Below are 21,211 nucleotides of genomic sequence, written 5' to 3' on the forward strand. Positions count from 1 at the left end.
GGGCCTGCAGGGTATAACCTTTGGTTGGGTGATGATGCATGGACGGGATGGTAACTATGGCAATGAAACAATGTATGATAGAATGAGTGTAAAGCTAATGTTCCCCCATGTAAACTATCACACAATAAAAATTTTTTAAAAAAAACAAGGGTCATGGAGATAACTGGGAAAGGCTCCCACTGGCCTGAGAGGTGACAGTTTAGCATCAGCAAGAATAATGACTACAGGGGATTAAAACATACTAAATATTTTTAAAATCAATGAGTTCATGATTTAGCATCATGGAGTATGTCAGGAAGGAAGCTCATTAGTTTGAAAATTGGCGAATAAGCGGGAAAAACTCAATCTATGCAAATTTAACATCAACCTGGAATATTTCCTACAGATACAGAGCACTGTATCTGTAGGAAATATTCCAGCTAATAAAAGAAGGAAGGGCAGTACAGCCATCTAGCCCAAGCTTCATTGTAGTGCCATCACTAAGTTGGATTCAGGCAAGATTCATTGCTGGGCACTCTCCATCCACAGGGAGACACACCAGACTTTGTGCCTCCTGCTGACACCACAGGCAGTATCCAGCCCACTATGAGGGGCCCTCTTCCCAAAATGACCATTGGTTCTAACCCCCAGTTCAAAGAAAATTAAGAGACAGAGGAACCTGTTACATCACTCCTGGGGGCTGTTACTAGCAAAATTCAGACTCCAGAAGCTCCACAGGACCAAGAACCCTGCCTCTTCCACAAGTACATTACAAGAGGGATAAAATGGAGAGACAACACATTGGTTAAAATATACTAGACATTTAACCAAGTGCAACCAGTTGAATTTAATAAGACACACACACACATACTCACAAAATAAATATTTTCTCTTACGAGATAGTTGTGATATTTTACTATATAAAAAGGAGTTCTTATCTTTTAAAGATGGGCAGTGAAGTACAGATGAAATTATTTACCTCAGACTAATGCTCAGTCATGAGTTAATCACTTTTGAACCAGGCACCAGGCACCAGGCACCAGGGGGGTCATCATGCCATCATTTCTTCTACTTTTTTGTATCTTTGAACTTACCCATAATAAACAAATTTCAATGTCCAGTACTGTCTTCCAAACCTCAAAACTTCCCTCTCAAATCAGATTACAAGTGCATTCTCTCCCTTATGGGGGAGGGGGTGATATATACTTTCCCCTCCCTTGGAGCTAAAAGGGACTTTTGTTTAGTACTAGGACATCTGCAGTCTTTCATCTCCTGGCTTGGTCCCTTCTGGAACTGGGTCGAGAAGGAGGCAAGCAGGTGGAAGGAATGTCTTAGTTAACTGAAGGCATCTCCATGTGACTGTGTAGATAGAACAAGAAGACTTCCTGGGGAAATTGGGCCTCATCTCAGAACCCACACTGTTGAACTGTGCCTTTCTGTGGTCCATACTCACTCCTATGAGATGGAGCATCTCTTCCCTGAACTGTCAGCTCAGGGTCACCTAATGGCTCATACCCCTCCTCTGTATCCTCTAAGGGTCATGGGGACAGTGTAAGCTCCCTTCTTGCAGGCACTGATCTGTACAACACTTTGAAACAGATATAATAGTAAAAGGAGAGAAGGATGATAAAATATATCATAATACAAATCCTATCAGCATTAAGTAAATTAAAGGAGATAAACCTTTACATGGCACACAGTAGGCACTACCACTTAGTATGTGCTACCAATTGTATATCATTTTGTCTTACTGTGATGGCTTGAGTGTTGCTGACATGCTAGAATCTATACCACCATTATTTGAACAGCAGAGTCACCCATGATGGAAAGGTTTCAGCTGAGATTCCAGACTGAGACAGACTAAAAAGGAGAGTAAGATTAATTTAGAATGTTTAGCCACTGAAATTCTTATGAATAGCAGTGGAACACTGTCAGATAGCATCAGAACATTGAAGCAACATGAATAGGTTCAGAATACTGTCAGATACATTGCCAAAATATTTGCCCCTTAGGTTGAAAGGCATTCAAAATACGACTGGGGAAGAACTTCCTCCTTATATTAGGGTTGAACGTGATGAAGTGAATGGAGTAAAGCTTTTGGGATTTTAATTTAATGATGAGGCACAACTCAATTTGAGGAGAAACAGCTGTAAATATCCATTAATAATCAGAACACGGAACGTATGAAGTTTGAATCTAGGAAAACTGGAAATTGTCAAACATGAAATGGAAAGCATGAAGTTAGATATCCTATAAATAAGTATGCTAAAATGGATTGGTACTGGCCATTTTGAAGTTGACAATTATATGGCTTACTATGACAGGAATGATAAATTGAAGAGGAATGGTATCGCATTCATCATTAGAAAAAACATTTCAAGATCTACCTTGAAGTGTAATGCTGTTGGTAATAGGATAATATCAATATGCCTACAAAGGAAGACCAGTTAATACCACTATTTTTCAAATTTACACAGCAACCACTAAAGTCAGTGATGATTAAATTGAAGAATTGTACCAACTTCTTCAGTCTGAAATTGATCAAATATGCAACCAAGATACATTAATAATTACTGATAATTGGAATGCAAAGGTTGGGAAAAAAGATGAAGGGCCTGTAGTTGGAAAATATAACCCTGGTGATAGAAATGATGCTGGAGATCCCATGATAGAATTTTGCAAAACAAATGATTTCATTATAAATATCCTTTTAAACAACATAAAAGGCAACTATACACATGGACCTCACCAGATAGAATTCACAGAAATCAAACTGACCGCATCTGTGGGAAGAGACAGTAGAAAAGCTCCATAGCATCAACCAAAACAAGGCCAGGGGCAGACTGGTACGGACCATCAATTGCTCATATGAAAGTTCAGACTGAAGCTGAAGAAAATTAAAATGGTCCATGAGAGCCACAATTTGACTTAGAATATACCTTACCTGTATTCAGAATTAATCTCAAGAACAGATTGGATGCATTAGACAATAATGACCTCATACCAGAAGAGTTGTGGGATGACATCAAAAATAACATACAGAAAGAAAATTAAAAGTCATTAAGAAGACAAGAAAGAAGAAAGTGACCAAAATGGATGTCAGAAGAGACTCTGAAATATACTTTCGAGCATAGAGATGCTAAAGCAAATGTACGAAATGAGGAGGTGAAAGAGCGGAACAGATCATTTCAAAGGACAGCTCAAGAACACAAAGTCTTACATACAAAGTATTATAATGAAATATGCAAAGACCTAGAGTAAAAAACAAAAGAGAAGAACATGTTCAGCATTTATTAAGGTGAAGGAATTGAAGAAAATATTTAAGCTTTGACTTGAAATACTGAAGGATCCTATGGGCAAAATATTGAATGAAACATAAAGCATCAGAAAAAGATAGACAGAATACACAGAGTCACTGTACCAAAAAGAAATGGATGAAGTTCAACCATTTCAAGAGGTAGCATATAATGAAGACCCAATGGTAGCGAAGGAAGAAGCCCAAGCTGTACTGAAGGTATTGGTAAAGAACAAGCTTTCAGGAATTGAGGAAATACAAACTGAAATCTTTCAACAAAGATGCAGCACTAAAGACACTCATTCATCTATGCCAAGAAATTTGGAAGACAACTGACTGGAAGAGGTCAATATTTGTGTCCATTACAAAGAGAGGTGACCAAACAGAATACGGAAATCATCATATAATATCATTTCAATCACATGCAAATAAAATTTTGCTAAAGATATTTCTAAAACAGCTGCAACTGTACATTGACAACGAACTGTAAAATATTCAAACAGGATTCAGATGAGGACATGGAATAAGGAATATCATTGTTGACACCAAATGTATCTTGGCTGATGGCAGAGAATACCAGAAAGATGTTTACATGTGCTTTATTAACTATGGAATGGTTTTTGACTGTGTGCATCATGAAGAGCTGTGAATAACATTGCAAAGAATGGGTACTACGGAACACTTATTTGTGCTCATGGGGAACTTGTACACAGACCAAGAGGCAGTCATTCAAACAGAACAAGAGGACACTATGGTTTAAAATCAGAAAAGCTGTGTGCTGGGGTTGTTTTCTTCCACCATACTTAATTCAATCTGTATGCTGAGCAAATAATCCAAGAAGCTGAGTTATATAAAGAAGAACATTGCATCAGGATTGGAGGAAAACTCATTAACAACCTACAATATGCAAATGATACAATCTTGCTTGCTGAAAGTAAAGAGGACGTAAAATAATCACTGATGAAAATTTTAAATTAAAAAACAAACAAACAAACAAAAAACCTTACAGCCTTCAGTATGGATTGTACCTCAGTGCAAAGAAAACAAAAATCCTCACCCGTGGACTAATAAATAAAACCATGAGAAATTGAGAAAAAATTGAAGTTGTCCAAGACTTCATTTTGCTTGGATCCACTATCAACACTCATGGAAGCATAAGTTGAGAAATCAAACAATGTATTGCACTAGGCAAATCTGCTGCACAAGACCTGTTTAAAGGGTTCAAGAGCAAAGACATCAGTTTGAGAACTAAGATACACCTGAGTCAAGCCATGCTATTTTCAATAGCCTCACTGCATGTGAAACTTGAACAATGAATAAGGAAGACTATAAAAGAATGGATGCATTTGATTTATGGTATTGGTGAAGAATATTAAAAATACCACGAGTCCCAGGAGAATAAATATAACTGCTGTTGGAAGAAGTACAGCCAGATCACTCCTAAGAAGCCAGGATGGCAAGACTTTGTCTCTCATACTTCCGACATACTATCAGGAGGGACTAGTCCCTGGAGAAAGACATCTTGCTTGGTAAGGTGGAGGGTAAGCAAAAAGGAGGAAGACCCCCAACAAGATGGATTGGCACGATGGCAGAAGCAATGCGTTCAAGCTTAACAACGATTGTTAGGAAGGCACTGGATCATCAGTGTTTTGTTCTGTTTTTCATAGGGTCGCTATGAGTCAGTAGCAACTTTATGGCACCTAACAACAACAACAACAATAAAGTCCTGGTGTGGCACCATAAAGTAAACACTCAACCACAAGGCAGTTTGAACCATGAGATTGGTGGTTCAAATTCACCAGCCACTTCTTGGAAACCCTATACAGGATTGCAATGGGTCAGAACTGACTCAATGGCACTTAACAACAACAACAATGAAAACAGAGAAAAAGAGATGGAAGTATAAGCCCTTGGAAGGTGGGGGAGATGAAGACACCAGACCACAGAGGAAAAGCTTTCACATTTTCTAAAGAGGTGGTCAGCAGGGGCTTGAGAGTGGATTCTTACAGTGTTGTTCATGACCCATAGGAAAGTTTTATGTGAAACACAAAGAACTCCCCATATCCCAGAACATGGCACTCTCAATGGGAAGCTAGCTCGGTGGATTCTCTGGGAAGGACTTAGGGATCCCAGCCTCCTCCTTTATATCCCATGGTCTCACCATCATTGATCCTCCCAGCCAAGGACTCTGCACTAAAGCCAGCAAAGACAACAGTATGGACTGCACCAATCCTAGCACAGGCCAGCATCGCTGCCACTGCTAATGGAGATACTGGCATGTAGATGGCCACACGGTCCCCTCGTCGAACTTCATGCTTCTTTAATGTATTGGCCAGGCGGCATGTGGTCTCCAGCAGCTCCCTGTGACACAACGAAGAGATGGCCATCAGAGATGAGGGAAAGACAAGGCTCAGAATTTGGGGTGGAATAATTCTGCAGATTACAAATACTGTACACCAGACCTACTGCCTAGGGCATAGCAGGCATTCAAATACTTGATGCATGAAAGGTTCTTCACCAAAAAGAAATGCTTTGAATATTGTAGAATGGTAATGATAGAAATCTACTGCCTCATTGTTGTGGTCTAGAGCAGGGCTTCTCCTTATAAGCACGCATAAGTACACAAAGCAAACCATCATATCACTAAGACTTCTGAAGTCAGGCAGTGGTATTCATGCAGGACACCAGTTCCCACACTTACAAAGGAGGAGACTGAGGACAGTCACCATCTCTGCAGCCCAGAGATAAGGGGGAGCATATTTGTTTTTATCAAATACTCCCTGCAGTTCCCTACTTGGCATTGAATTGAGATGCGGTGGGTGTTTGTTGCTCTGGATGGGATGGTCCATGCTTTTCAAGAATGCCCCACCTATGCTGGAACCCGTGTTCCATGTGGTATGGATGGGCTGACCCCTCCCTCCAATCCTGAGATTATAACAAAATTCAGTCTACCAATTAGAATACCATTTGTCCTTTGGCAAGTAGATTGACTCAGAAGTTAGTATCTGACTGAATCAGCCCAGTCAGAGAACCCAGCCCAATTAGAGTCTATGATACAACTCCATGAAAACAAATGGGAGAAATGTGATGAAAGAGTTGAAACAAGTAAGGCCGATCCCCAAAATGTTGTAACAGCACCTGATCTCGTAACAGCAAACAACACCCAGGACTTTGCAATTGCAGTACCCAACTATCTTCCCTTTTTTGCCCTCTGTAGTTTGTTTGCTAACCTATAGTTATTTGTAATAATAATAAGAAAAAAAGATTTAACACAGGAAGACAAATTAGATGAGCAGAAAGCAAGGCCCCTTCTCATTGGGTTGGGGGTGTGTGGTCAGTAACAATGCACCCCTGTGCTTTTTGGGACTGGAAAGCAAACCCTCATTTGAGTACCTCTTGCCCCTTATAACTGTGCTTGCATAATCCTTTCTGTTCAAAGGCTCATCACAGAAAGGATTCCCAAGAAAAGCTAAGTTCAAAAAGAGGCAGCCAAGATACCATAGTTCAATGAAAATCAATTTCCAGTCTCAGGCAGGGACTTCAAGGAAGTCTTTGTTTCCCAAAGCCTTTCTTGTAAAGCAGATCCATCATAAGCCCTGCCACCAGATTAATTGTGTCTCATGCCCAGGCTGGCTTCAGCATACTTCTTTTGGTGGATTTCATTATTTCAGGAAGAGGACAAAGGTGCCATTCATTGATGCCCCTCACCCTTCAGTTAAGTTTATAATGAAAGAATTGCCTCTGCCCACACCACCAAAATCCACAAAATCCAGGACTGAGAAATATTTCTACTACTCCAAGGGATATCTTTGCTCTTGAACATTTTAAAGAGGTCTTGTGCAGCAGATTTACCTAATGCAATGTGTCATTTAATTTCTTGACTGCTGCTTCCCTGAGTGTTAATGAAAGCAAAGGACTAAGGTGCACGTGACTCAAGTAATGGGAATTTTCAATAACCGCATATGCATGTGACATTTGGACATAAATATAGAAGACCACAGAAGAATTGGTGCATTTGAGCTATTGTGTTGGAGCAGAATATTAAAAGTTCCATGAAACACCAAAAAGAATAAACAAATCTATGTGGGAAGATATACTGCCAGAATGCTCTTTTGATGACAGGATAGCCAGACTTCATCTCTCATACTTGGGACATATTATCAGAAGGGACCAGTCCCTGGAGAAGGACACTATGCTTGGTAAAGTAGAAAGTCAGTGGATAAGAGGAAGACACTGAAAGAGATGGATTGGCACAGTGGCAGCAGCAATGGGCTCAAAAGTAAGGTTGGCACAGGACCAGGCAGTGTTTCGGTCTCTTGTGCATAAGCTTGCTATGAGTCAGTAATGACTCGATGGTACCTAACAACAACAACAGTTCCCAAATGGACAGTTGGGATAGGCTGCAAGTGTTCAAGAGGTAGCAGTAGTCAGCAATTAAGAAGAATAACTCAGGTCTTAGTGAAGATTTCATTTTAAGAGATCTAATGAAATGTGCAAATACTTGGAGTTATAAAACCAAAGGGAATAAATAACACACTCAGCAGTTCTCAAGCTGAAAAGAACTGAAGAAAACATTCAAGCCTTGAGTTGCAATACTGAAGAATTCTATGGGCAAAATATTGACTGACATGGGAAGCATCAAAAGACGATGGAAGGAATACACAGAGTCACTGTACCAAAAAGGATTGGCCAACATTCAAGTATTCCAATGGTAGTGAAGGAAGAAGTTCAAGCTTCACTGAAGGCACTGGCAAAAAAAAAAAAAAAAAAAGTTTCCAGGAAGACATCATAACATCAATTGAAATTTTTCAAAATAACGATGCAGCACAAGAGGTGTTCACTCATGTGTGCCAAGAAATTTAGAAGACAGCTAATTCATTGGAATACATCCATATTTGTGTCCATTCCAAAGAAAGGTGATCCTATGGAATGCACACATCATCAAACAATACTTTAAAATCACATGTAGGTAAAATTTTGCTGAAGAAAATTCAAAAATAGTTGCAGCAATACATCGGTAGGAAGCTTCCAGAATTTCAAGCTGAATTTAGAAGAGGACGTGGAACATTGTGTCACTTCAATTAACATAAAGAAACACAGAAATCATCAAAACTGGAACAATATGCAACATCAAGATAATTGGAGAAAAGAATGATGCTGTCAAGGGTCTTTTTTGTACTTGGATCCATAATCAACAGCAGTCAAGAAATCAAGTGATGTATTGTATTGGGCAAATCTGTACAAAAGACCTCTTATAAAATGTTAAAGAGAAAAGATGACACCATGAGGATTCAGTTTTGCATGGCCCAAGCTATGGTCTTGTGCAGCAGATTTGCCTAATGCAATATACATCATTTGATTTCTTGACTGCTGCTTCCGTGAGTGTTGATAGTTGATCCAAGAAGAATGAAATCCTTGACAACTTCAAACTTTTCTCCATTGATAAGAATGTTGTTTATTGGTCCAGTGGTGAGGATTTTGGTTTTCTTTACATTCAGATGTAATTCATACCGAAGGCTGTGGTCTTTGATCTTCATCTGTAAGTATTTTAAGTCCTCTTCACTTTCAGCAAGCAAGGTTGTATCATTTGCATATCACAGTTTGTTAATGAGTTTTCCTCCAATCCTGGTGCCACATTTTTCTTCATAGAACCCAGGTTCTCGGATAATTTGCTCAGCATACAGATTTAATAAGTATTGTAAAAGAATCCAACCCTGTTTCATACCTTTCTTAATTTTAAACCATTCAGTGTTAGCATGTTCTGTTCGAACAACTGCCTCTTGGTCTATGCACACATTCCTCATGAGCACAATTAAGTGTTCAGGGATACTCATACTTCACAATGCTGCCCATAGCTTGTCATGATCCACACAATCGAAAGCCTTTGCATAGTCAATAAATGTGCTGCACAAGACCTTTTTTAAATGTTGAAGAGCAAAGATGTCAGCTTGAGGACTAAGGTGTACCTGACCCAAGCCATGGTATATTCAATAAGCTCATATGCATGTGAAAGCTGGACAGTGAAAAAGGAAGACCGTAGAAGAATTGATGCTTTTGAGTTATGGTGTTGGAGGAGAATATTGAAAGTGCCATGGACTGCCAAAAGAACCAACAGATCTGTGTTGGAAGAGGTGCAGCCAAAAGTACTCCCAGGAGGCCAGGATAGCCAAACTTCATCTCTCATACTTCGGACATATTGTCACTAGAGAAGGATATCATGTTTGGTAGGGTGGATGGTCAGAAAAAAAAGAAGATCCCCATCAAGATGGACTGGCAAAGTGGCAGCATCAATGGGCTCAAGTGTGGCAACAATGGTGAGGTTGGCCCAGGACCAGGCAGTGTCTCGTTCTATTGTGCATAGAGTCGCTATGGGTTGAAGCCAACTCGATGGCACCTAACAACATGGTATTTTCAATCATCTCATATGCTTATGAAAGCTAGACAATGAATAAGGAAGACCAAAGAAGAGTTGGTACCTTTGAATTATAGTGTGGCAAGAATACTGAATATATCATGGACTAAGAGAAGAATAAACAAATTTGTCTTGAAGAAATATAGCCAGACTGCTCCTTACAAAAAAAAAAAAATGGTGAGACTTGTCTCAAATACTTAGGACATATTTTCAGGAGGGACCAGTCCCTGGAGATGTACATTATGTTTGACAGAGAGTCAGAGAAAAAGATGAAGAGCCTCAATAAGTTGGATTGACACAGTGACTGCAAAAATCAGCTCAACATAACAAAGATTGTGAGGATGGCACAGAGCTGAGGAGTGCTTTATTCTGTGTACACTGCGTCGCTATGCGTTTTAACAACCTCGATAGAACCTCACAACTAGATTCTCGCTCCACTTCCTATGTGCTCTGCCAAGGCCATACAAAGTGAGGCCAATGAGATTCTCAAAGGGCAAATGGTGCAGCATTCTGATGCTTGTAGAGTCTCACTGCCATATTTCTGCTCCCATATTTCTAGTTCCACCCCTTGTTTCTGAAGCTGCCCAGAATAAATCTCATTTGTCATTCAGTGGCAAATTCCTGAATCTTCCCACCACTACCACATCTCTTTAAAGCTTTTTCTCTCCCCAGCTCTCTAATCCAAACCTCCATGACCTCAGTCACTCTCTCTGTACACCCTATGTGACCAAAGTGATCCCCATACTTCTATGGGTATCTTTCCAGACCAATAATCTCAACTCTGTACTAAATAAACTAAAAGCATATTAATTTTCAAACATTCAAAACATGACACAGTGGCTCAATCATGTTCTTGGGTTCACTAGCCTGTGCCCCTTCATCCTCAAAAAGACATAAAGTTGCTCTTAAGCCAGAGTTTTCCCATATTATGGTCATGTAATTATTTTTTAATAAAGGCTTTCCATTTATCCTTAGTTAATTACATCTCAATTTCTAATCATTTTCCCAGATAACCCATTGTTTTTACACTTGACTTTTTCATTAAATACACTACAAATCTTCACTATACTTATTATTGGGAAATATGAGCAGCACACCTAGGTCTTCAAACCTCTGAAAAATAAATGGTTTCTAAGTGACCCTGTAGCTCCAAGTACTCTGAAACTGTTCAAAAGTTTGTCCTTGGGTATTCATTACTTCTCAAAGTAACCCAAAATGCCACAGTTACTGTAAAGAGAATGCAGTGCCTGGCCCAATGGGTTACAGCTGTAAGAAACACTGATTTCCTTAGGGCTTGCAGAATCTTCTTGCTTAAAGGTCCTGTGCTTAAAGGCACAGTGACATGAACCAACTGCCATGAGATAGAGCTATATTTTTAAGTGCACTTTTCAGCTGGGTGTTTAGTGGGACATTTAAATTTGTCTTCAGTGAAGACTCCTCAGGCCAGGTTTTCAGTGTGGACATACATAAATGATAATTACAAATATACAAATGTGGCCTGCTGGTCCTGGCAACATACACACATGTGTAGAGCTGGCTATAGAAAAGGAAGGAGAGCTTCCACTATCCAACTCTTAAGCATCAACTGGGAATAATTTTACCCAGTGCTTAGGATGCAATCCAACAGCAATTATTTATAATCAACTTAATACCACCTGAACCCAGATGGTATAAATTCATGTTGACCTCCAACCTCAGAATTTAAGAGTAGTTAGTCCATAACAGAAAAAGAAAAAAAAAAGCTGGAAATAGTTGAGAAAAGGAGAGTCAGAGATATATTGATAGGTATGCACTCATCTATCTTCCACTGAAGCTGTTTTTTTCATAGTTAATATCTGAAAGTAACTTCCCCTCTTAGTCATTTCCTGAAACAGCCACTGGAAGTAAGATAAACTTCCTGTATGTGGTGTTACTGCATTTCACAAAAGAGAGTGCATGTTTCTCTGGCTCTAACAATTCACTAAATAAACTAAATTCACTAAATAAACCTAGCATGCTAGGTTCCCACAAGTCACTTCTGACTTACAGTGACCCTATGCACAACAGATCTAAATAATGCCTAGGCCTGCACCAACCTCACAACTGTTGTTACACTTCAGCCCATTGTAGCTGCCATTGTGACAATACATCTCATTGGGGGGGGTCTTCCTCTTTTTCTCTGACCCTCCATTTTATCAAGAATTATGTCCATCTCCAGATCCTATTGATGTCCAGATCCTATTGATAACATGTCCAAAATATGAGAGATGAATCTCACAATTCTGACTTCTAAGCAGCACTCCAGCTATACTTCTTCCAACAAAGATCTGTTTGTTCTTTTGTTAATTCATGGTACCTTCAGTATTTTTCTCCAACACCACAAATCAAATGTATCAATTCTTCTGCAGTCTTCGTAATTCATTGTCCAACTTTCCCATGCATATGAGGCTACTAAAAATACCACAGCTTGAGTGGCGCACCTTAGTCCTCAAACTGATAGCTTTGCTCTTGAACAATTTAAAGAAATCTTGTGCAGCAGATCTGCCCAATGCAATATGTTGTTTGATTTCTTTTTTCCTGCTTGCATGAATGTTTATTGTAGTTCTAACCAAAATGAAGTCTTTGGCAATTTCAATCGTACATGGACCAAGAGGCAGTTGTTCAACTAGAACAAGGAAACACTGAATGGTTTAAAATTAGGAAAGGTGTGTGCCAGGATTGTATTCTTCCATCATTACTTATTCAGTCTGTTTGCTGAGCAAATAATCCAGGAAGCTGGATTATATGCAGGAAAACATGGCATCAGGATTGGAAGAAGCCTCGTTAACAACCTGCGATATGCAGATGATACAACTTTGCTTGCTGAAACGGAAGAGGACTTAAAAATATTTACTGATGAAGATCAAAGACCACTGCCTTCAATATGGGTTGCATCTCAATTTAAAGAAAACCAAAATCCTCACCACTGTTATCAGGAGACCAGTCAATGAAGAAGGATATCATGTTTGATAAAGTACAAGGTCGGAGAAAAAGAGGAAGACCCCCAATGAGATGGATTGGGATAGTGGCAGCAGCAATGGGCTCAGGTGTAGCAATGATTGTAAGGTTGGCCCAGGACCGGGCAGTGTTTCCTTCTGTTGTACATAGGGTCACTATGAGCTGGTACTGACTCAATGGCACCTAACAACAACAAATTACTGGTCCAGTTATGAAGATTTTTGTTTACTTTACATTGAGGTGCAATTCATACTGAAGGCTATAGTCGCTGATCTTCATCAGCAGGTGTTTTAGGTCCTCCTCACTTTCAGCAACTAAGGTTGTATCATCTGCATATCTATCACAGGTTGTCCATGAGTCTTTCTCTAATCCTGACGCCACATTTTTCTTCCTATAACCCAGTTTCTCAGATTATTTGATAAACATACAGAATGAATAAGTATGATGAAAGAATACAACCTGACACACACCTTTCCTGATTTTAAACCATTCAGTATCCTCTTGTTCTGTTCAAACATGGGTTCCTCATGATCACAATGAAATGTTCTGGAATACCCATTCTTCACAAAGTTATCCATGGCTTGTCATAATCCACACAGTTGAGTTTTTGCATGGCCAATAAAGCACAAGTAAACATCTTTCTGGTATTCTTTGCTCTCAGCCAAGACCCATCTGACAACAGTAATGATATCCCTAGTTCTATGTCCACTTCTGAATCTGGCTTGATTACTTCGCAGCTGTCTGTCAATGTACTGGTATCACAGTTTTTTAGTTATTTTCAGCAAATTTTTACATGTTGTGATATTAATGATATTGTTTGATTATTTCTGCATTCTGTTGGGTTACCTCTTTTTTGGAAGGGGCACAAATAAAGATCTCTTCCAATCAGTAGACCAGGTAGCTGTCTTCCAAATTTCTTGTCAGAGATGAGTGAGTGCTTCCAGTACTGCATCAGTTTGTTGAAAGATTTCTACTTGCATGCCATCAATTCCTGGAACCTTGATTTTTTGCCACTTGAAATGGTTGAAAAAGCAACAATTGTTCAATTGTTGGTACAGTGGGTACAGTGACTCTGTAACTTCCATTTTCTTTTGATGTTTTCTTTATTATTCAGTATTTTTCCCATAAGGAGCTCTGGTAGCATAGTGGTTACGAGTCAGGCTGCTAATCTCAAGGTCACAGTTTGAAACTACCAGTGGTTCCACAGGAGAAAGATTTACAGCCTCAGACAATCTATAAAGGGTCGCTATGAGTCGGAACTGACTCCACGGCACATAACCACCACCACCACCAATTTGCCCACGTCGTTGTTAGTGTAGTGCCAGTGAGTTGGTTCCAACCCACAGCGACCCTGTATAGGATTTCTGAGGAGTAGCTGGTGAGCTTGAACCACCAACCTTGCAGCTCAAACAACTTTGCAGTCCAATGTATTAACCCACATCCCCATACCAGCACTCCATTTTGCCCATAGTATTCTTCAATATTGTAAGCCAGGGCTTGAATATTTTTTTTCAGTTCTTTCAGCTTGAGAAATAGTGTTCTTCCCTTCTGGTTTTGTAACTCCAGGTCTTTGTACATTTCATTATAAAAAGTAAGAAATTTGTCTTCTCAAGTTGCTCTTTAAAAATTTCTGTTCAGCCCTTTGACTTCTTAATTTCTTCCATTCATTTTACCATATCTATACTGGAGAGCATGGGAACACTGAATGGTTTAAAATTAAGAAAGGTGTGTGACAAGGTTGTATTCACCATACACATTCAACCTGTATGCTGAGCAAATAATCTGAGAAGCTGGGATATATGAACAAAAACATGGCGTCAGGATTGGAGGAAGACTCATTAGCAACCTGCAATATGCAGATGATACAACCTTGCTTGCTGAAAGTGAAGAAGACTTAAAATACTTACTGATGAAGATCAAAGACCACAGCCTTAGGTATGGATTGCATCTCAATGTAAAGAAAACCAAAATCCTCACCACTGGACCAATAAACAACATTCTTATCAACAGAGAAAAAAATTGAAGTTGTCAAGGACTTCATTCTTCTTGGATCAACTATCAACACTCATGGAAGCAGCAGTCAAGAAATCAAATGACATATTGTGTTAGGCAAATTTGCGGCACAAGACCTTTTTAAAGTGTTGAAGAGCAAAGATGTCAGCTTGAGGATTAAGGTTCACCTGATCCAAGCCATGGTATTTTCAATAACCTCATATGCATGTGAAAGCTGGTCAGTGAATAAGGAAGACTGTAGAAGAATTGATGCTTTTGAGTTATGGTGTTGGAAGAGAATATTGAAAGTGCCATGGGCTGTCAAAAGAACCAACAGATCTGTGTTGGATGAAGTGCAGCCAGAGTGCTCCTTGAAGGCCAGGATGCCAAACTTCATCTCTCATACTTCGGACACATTGTCAGGAAGGACCAATCGCTGGAAAAGGATATCATGTTTAGCAAGGTTGAGGGTCAGAGAAAAAGATGGAAGACACCCAATGAGATGGCTTGGCAATATAGCAGCATCAAAACAATGGTGAGGTTCTCCCAGGACTGGGCAGTGTTTCATTCTGTTGTGCATAGGGTCACTATGAGTCGGTACTGACTCGATGGCACCTAACAACAACAACAACATACTGGAGAGCAAATTTCAGAGTCTCTTCTGACATTCGTTTTAGTCTTTTCATTCTTTCCTGTCTTTTTAATGACCTTTAGCTTTCTTCCTGTGTCATGTTCTTGATGTCATCCCACAAATCTTCTGGTCTTCTGTCAGTAGTCTCTGTCACTAGCAGGAAGGTGCTTCACACCTGGCTGATCCCCCAAGAACACTGCAGACTTCCTATCTCTCCCTCTCTCCTCTGTACCTGCTTTCCCCCTCTTTTTACCCAATCCCTCTCTCTCTCTCTGCCTTCTTCCTTCCTTTCTATGCAGTCCCAGAGATCTCTCCCTCTATCTTTCCATATCTCTCTTAAACAGAGTCCCAGTCCTCATCACAATTCTTCCCTACACAGAGGCAGGGAGAGTTAGAGAAGTAAAGAAAGAGCAGGAAGGAACACAGAGGCATTTCCAAGATCAGCCTGCCCAAACCACTCACTTCTGCTCACAGTACACAGGTAGAAATTCAAGGCAAAACAGTCCACTAGCTCTTCTGATAGCTCAAAACACACTGAGACTTCTGATAGTGGCACATGGGGTCAAGGCTTAGAGTAACAATGCCAGGCACTGTGTCTCAGGCAGAGTCTCATCTGTCCATTCGAAGGATGTTTGATGATGGCCAAGATGCTTAAAGCTGATCTGTTCCTTTGCCAATGGCCTCAGCAACACTGCTCCTTAGGCATGCTGTCTGAGCCACTGCCTCAGTCTCACCCATGACTTGATTTCTCCTCATCTCCTGTTCCTTCAGCAGGGAATGGGACACTAGCTGTCACATTTCTAGAAAACCCACCAAAAATGATTCCGAAGTGGGTCTCTTTCATTTCAGATGTTACCCTGGCCACCCACTCCTATGAGCACCCACAAGTATACCAGGGAAGGACTCACAAGGAAATGTGGCACAGGGATGGGGGTAAACTTGGCTATAATGCTGGCATGTGTCTATGAGGCCAGGTTGCATCAGCATGGTCACTATCTGCAAACCAGGGTAGACAGGAGGTTAGACACAGAACTAGCAAAGAGACTCATCTTTCCATCGGTATACTCTTTAATATTTCAAATTTTCTTCAGCAAAACAGTTCTGAAAGATGGGAGAGGTGAGAGAAAAAGGATCCACTTTAAGGAAGGGGCATAGCAACACAGACCCCTCCTGGTGCAGGCAAGAAATCAGGAGTGGGGGGTGGACCTGGAAACCGCTCAAACATAAGTCTGAGATCTAATCCCTTCTCTCCTGACTGACTACTCTGACCCTAGCATTACTGTAGCAGCTAAATCAGATTTAATGGTGATGGAATTTTGCTCAGTGAGCTACTTACTACCACTAAAAGATCACAAACCTAGGAAATTGGGCTGAAGGGGCTCATCAACCACTTATGAAATTCCACACACATCATTATTTGATTTTGTGGTCATGACCGTTAGGCAAGGAGAAGTTACAGTGAGAAAATAAAGCAGTTACCACATTCAGATATGCAAAACATCTCAAACTACTCTTTGTCAAGCAAGAACCCAGGCAGAGACAGGGTTCATCTACCTAAGATGAGAACTGAAATACCACTGGTGATAACAGGTCAGCCAGCAAATGCAGGTCAAAGCTGTAAGCTCTCTCAATATTTTATGGAGACTAAATGTATTTTCCTTGAGGTCTTGCTAGATTCTTTGGGAAGTGCTAAATTCTTCAAGTCAGTCACTCAGAAGAATGTCTCACTAGAAGCCAATCAAATGCCTGACTGGAGAATTAAAAAAATAATAATAATTCCTGCTCAGGCCCCACATTCCCACAGAAGCTTTGGTAGTGTTCTTATCATGGGGCCCACCACCCACAATAGTTTTGGGGACATTTACATGTGTCCTGTAAGTGGTGGTATCATTACTCTAAGTAGTGGTGAAGAAATGAAAACAAGAGAACCCAGCCACCAAAACAGTGAGTGCCCTGACAGAATATCCATTCACTGGCAGACAAATGTATTTGCTTCCCAGGGACAGCCACAAAAACACGGTCTACTCCCTGGTGGAATTTGGAGGAGAATTTAGATTTTTTAATTTCTAAAAACCTTCCATTTTCCCTATGGATGAAAATTTTAAATAAAAAAAGTCACAGGATGTTTTTCAGGTCCTGTTCCACTTTCACATGCCCCAGGTGATTGCTTGGGTCTCTCACGATTGCTCCCTACAAGTCCATTTGGCAACAATAGCAATAAAAAAACTAAAAAAAAATACACATGGAATGAACATTTCAAACCAGAGACACACTGCTGCTGCTACTGTAGTATACCGTTGGTCCCAATGACTCTGTAGAGCGTTTCCAAGGTTGTAAATCTTTACAGGAGCAGAAAACCTCATATTTCTCTGACAAAGCAGCTGGTAGATGCAAACTGCTGACCTTGGGGTTAGTAAACCAACACTACACTACCAGGGCTCCTTAGACACAAGCTAGGAGTCATTATTTCCCAAGCATCCCTGTAAGCCCACAGAAGATTCCAAATGAATATACCAAGAGGACAGTGAACAGGGAAGATTTGCTCCTTTAGACACAGCAGGACCTAGTCATTTGGGATTCAGAAGGTGCAACAATTTGGTGTGAGTGCCCTTAGCCCATGTTGCTTTGCTAGGGACAACTAGGAGAAACAGGAGACTGGGAAGAACAAGAGGTTCATGCAGACATGGTAGTGCCCTGGCAGATACCTAACAACCAATTTTTTTCAGGAAAAAAAGCATTTGCCGATTGTTGTCAGTTTCCTTGGAGTTAGTTCCAACCCACAGCAACCCCATATAAACAGAATAAAACAGTTCCATAGGGTTTTCAGGAGTCCTAGCATGGCACTTTAGGATAAGCCCTGGCTTATCCCACAAGCTGCTCCTCAGGAATCCTACACAGGGTCACTATGAATCAAAACTGACTTGATAGCACTTAACAACCACAACACAGGATTTTCAAGGCTATGATCTTTCAGAATCAGATTTTCAGGTCTGTCTTCCAAGGTGAGCTCTGGTTGCATTTGAACCACCAAACTTTCAGCTAACAGTTGAACATGCAACCATTTATGTCACCCAGGAAAAACTGATTTGCCAATTCCTATGAAGCAAATACTTCCACATGGCAAGTGAGTAGGAAGTTAGAGAGAGGCCCTGGCATGTGAGCCCTCAACACCAATGACCAAGTCTACCCGAGCCACAGAGCAGCCACCTCTCGTTCCACACAGAGACACCACAGAAGTTACATGCTGAGTTTGTCATTAAAGTTCACCACAATTCATTTCCCTTTCATAAAAATAACTGCTAATAAATAATTGTTTCATCATTCTGTCAGTTTGTCGTACTGAGGTGGCTTGTGTGATGCTGTGATGCTGGACGCTATGCTACCAGTTTCTTAAATTCCAGCAGGGCACACCCATGGTGGACAGGTTTCAGTTGAGATACCAACTAAGGCAGACTGCTTCTTAATGCTCAGCCATTGAAAACCTTATGAATATCAGTGGAACACTGTCAAATACTACCAGAATATTGAGTTTTGAAACATGATGAAGAGCATCAGAATATTGTCAGAGATAGTACAAGAAGATGAGCCCCCTCAGGTTGGAAGGCACTCAAAATACAACTGGAGAAGAGCTGTCTCCTCAAAGTAAAGCTGACTGTGATGATGTGAATGGAGTAAAGATTTCAGGACTTTCATTTGCTGATGGGACACAACGCAAAATGAGGAGAAATAGTTGTAAACATCTACTAATAATTGGAGTGTAGAATGTACAAATTGTTGTTGTTGTTGTTATGTACGGTGGCGTCGGATCCAACTCATAGCGACCCTACAAAGAGTTTCCGAGGCTATAAATCTTTACGGGAGCAGACCACCTCATCTTTCTCCCGCGGAACCGCTGGTAGTTTCGAACTGCTGACCTTGTGACTCGCAGCCCGATTCGTAACCACTACGCTACCAGAGCTCCTTACAAACAGGAGCTGTCAAAACTGAAATGGAATTCATAAAGATCAATATCTTTGGCATTCTAGTGAGCCGAAATGAACTGGTATTGGTCATTTTGAATTAGAACAACATATGGTTTACTATGCTGAGAATGACAAACTGAAAAAGAATGGCATCACATTCATCATATTGAAAAAAATTCAATACTCACTGTGATAGGAAAATATCTATACACCTACAATAAAGATCAGTTAATACCACTAGTTTTCAAATTTATGCACCAACCACTAAAGCTAATGATGATTAAAATTGAAGAATTCTACTTCTTCAGTCTGAAACTGATCAAACAAGGAATCAAGATGTATTAATAATTACTGATGACTGGAATGCAAAGATTGGAAACAAAGAAAAGGATCAGCAGTTAGTGATAGAAACCATGCTGAAGAAGTTAGTGATAGAAACCATGATAGAATTTTGCAAGATCAATAACTTACTCATTGCAAATACCCTTTTAAACACCATAAAGATAACTGTACACATGGACTTCACTAGAGGGCATACAGAGAAATGAAACTGACTACAACTCTGGGAAAAGATGGTAGAAAAAGCTCCATACCAACAGCCAAAACAAAAGCATGGGCAGACTGTGAAACAGACCAATTGTTCCTATGAAAGTTCAGACTGAAGTTGAAGAAAATTAAAACACCCCATGAGAGCCAAAATTTGACCTTGAACATATCCCACCTGAATTTAGAAATCCTCTCAAAACCAGATTTGACACTAATAACTGAAGACCAGAACAGTTTTGGGAGGACACCAAGAGCATCATTCAGGAAGAAAGCAAAAGGTCCTTAAGAAGACAAGAAAGAAGGAATAGACCACAATGGATGCCAGAAGAGACTCTGAAATTTGGTTTCCAGCTGAGATATGCCAAAGCAAATGGAAAAAATGAAGAAGTAAAATCTGAACAGAAAATTTCAAAGGGTAGCTTGAAAAGACAGAGTGAAGTATTATAATGAAATGTGCAAAGACCTGGAGTTAGAAAGTCAAAGGGAAGAAAATGTTCAGCATTTCTCAAGCTGAAAAACTGAAGAAAAATTTAAAGTCTCAACATGCAGTATTGAAAGATTCTGGCCAAAATTTTGAATGATGCAGAAAGCATCAAAAGAAGATAGAAGGAATACACAGACTAACAGTACCAAAAAGAAACGGATGGTGTTCAACCATTTCTAGAGATAGAATATGATCAAGAGTCAATGGTGCTGAAGGTGCACTGAAGGCATTGGCAAACACACACACACACACAAGACTCTGAGAATCAATGGAATATAAATTGAAACCTTTCAATAAACTGATATATTACTGGAGTCACTCAATCATCTATGCCAAGAAATTTAGAAGACAATTACCTGGTCAACAGATTGGAAGAGATCCATATTTGTGTGCCCACTCCAAAGAGAGGTGGTCCAACAAAACATGGAAATCATAGGATAATATCATTAATACCACATGCAAACAAAATTTTGCTAAAGATAATTCAAAAACAGCTGCAACAGTTCAAGGGTTATCATTGCTGACATCACATGGATCTTAGCTGAAAGCAGGGAATATCAAAAAGATGTTTACCTGTGCTTTATTGACACTGCAAAGACTTTTGACTATATGGATCATGACAAGCTATGGATAACATTGAGGGGAATGAGTATTCCAGAACACTTAACTGTGCTCATGAGGAACCTTTAGTCAAACTACAGTCATTCAAACAGAACAAAGGGACATTGAATGGTTTAAAATTAGGAAAGGTGTGTGCCAGGGTTTCATTCTTTCACCATAATTATTCAATCTGTATACTAAGCAAATAATTTGCCCAGAGACTCTTTCAATAACGAAAGTCAAGGCTTGAATTTTTTCTTCAGTTCCCCCAGCTTGAGAAATGCTGAGCATGTTCTTCCTTTTTGGTTTTCTGATTCCAAATGTTTGCAGTTTA

At 40.0% G+C, this 21,211-nt stretch overlaps 1 protein-coding gene across 1 annotated transcript in view; it reads right to left on the reverse strand.

Moving 5' to 3' along the window:
• ACSS1 (acyl-CoA synthetase short-chain family member 1) overlaps positions 1-21,211 on the reverse strand; it is a 90,826-nt gene that overhangs the window by 42,135 nt on the left and 27,480 nt on the right. Inside the window, exon 3 of the mRNA XM_006860667.1 lies at positions 5,436-5,635. Within this exon, the coding sequence (XP_006860729.1) occupies positions 5,436-5,635 (200 nt within the window). The remainder of the gene's footprint in view (positions 1-5,435; positions 5,636-21,211) is intronic.

Source organism: Chrysochloris asiatica, unplaced genomic scaffold, assembly GCF_000296735.1.
Source record: "Chrysochloris asiatica unplaced genomic scaffold, ChrAsi1.0 scaffold00039, whole genome shotgun sequence".
Taxonomy (NCBI): Eukaryota; Metazoa; Chordata; class Mammalia; order Afrosoricida; family Chrysochloridae; genus Chrysochloris; species Chrysochloris asiatica.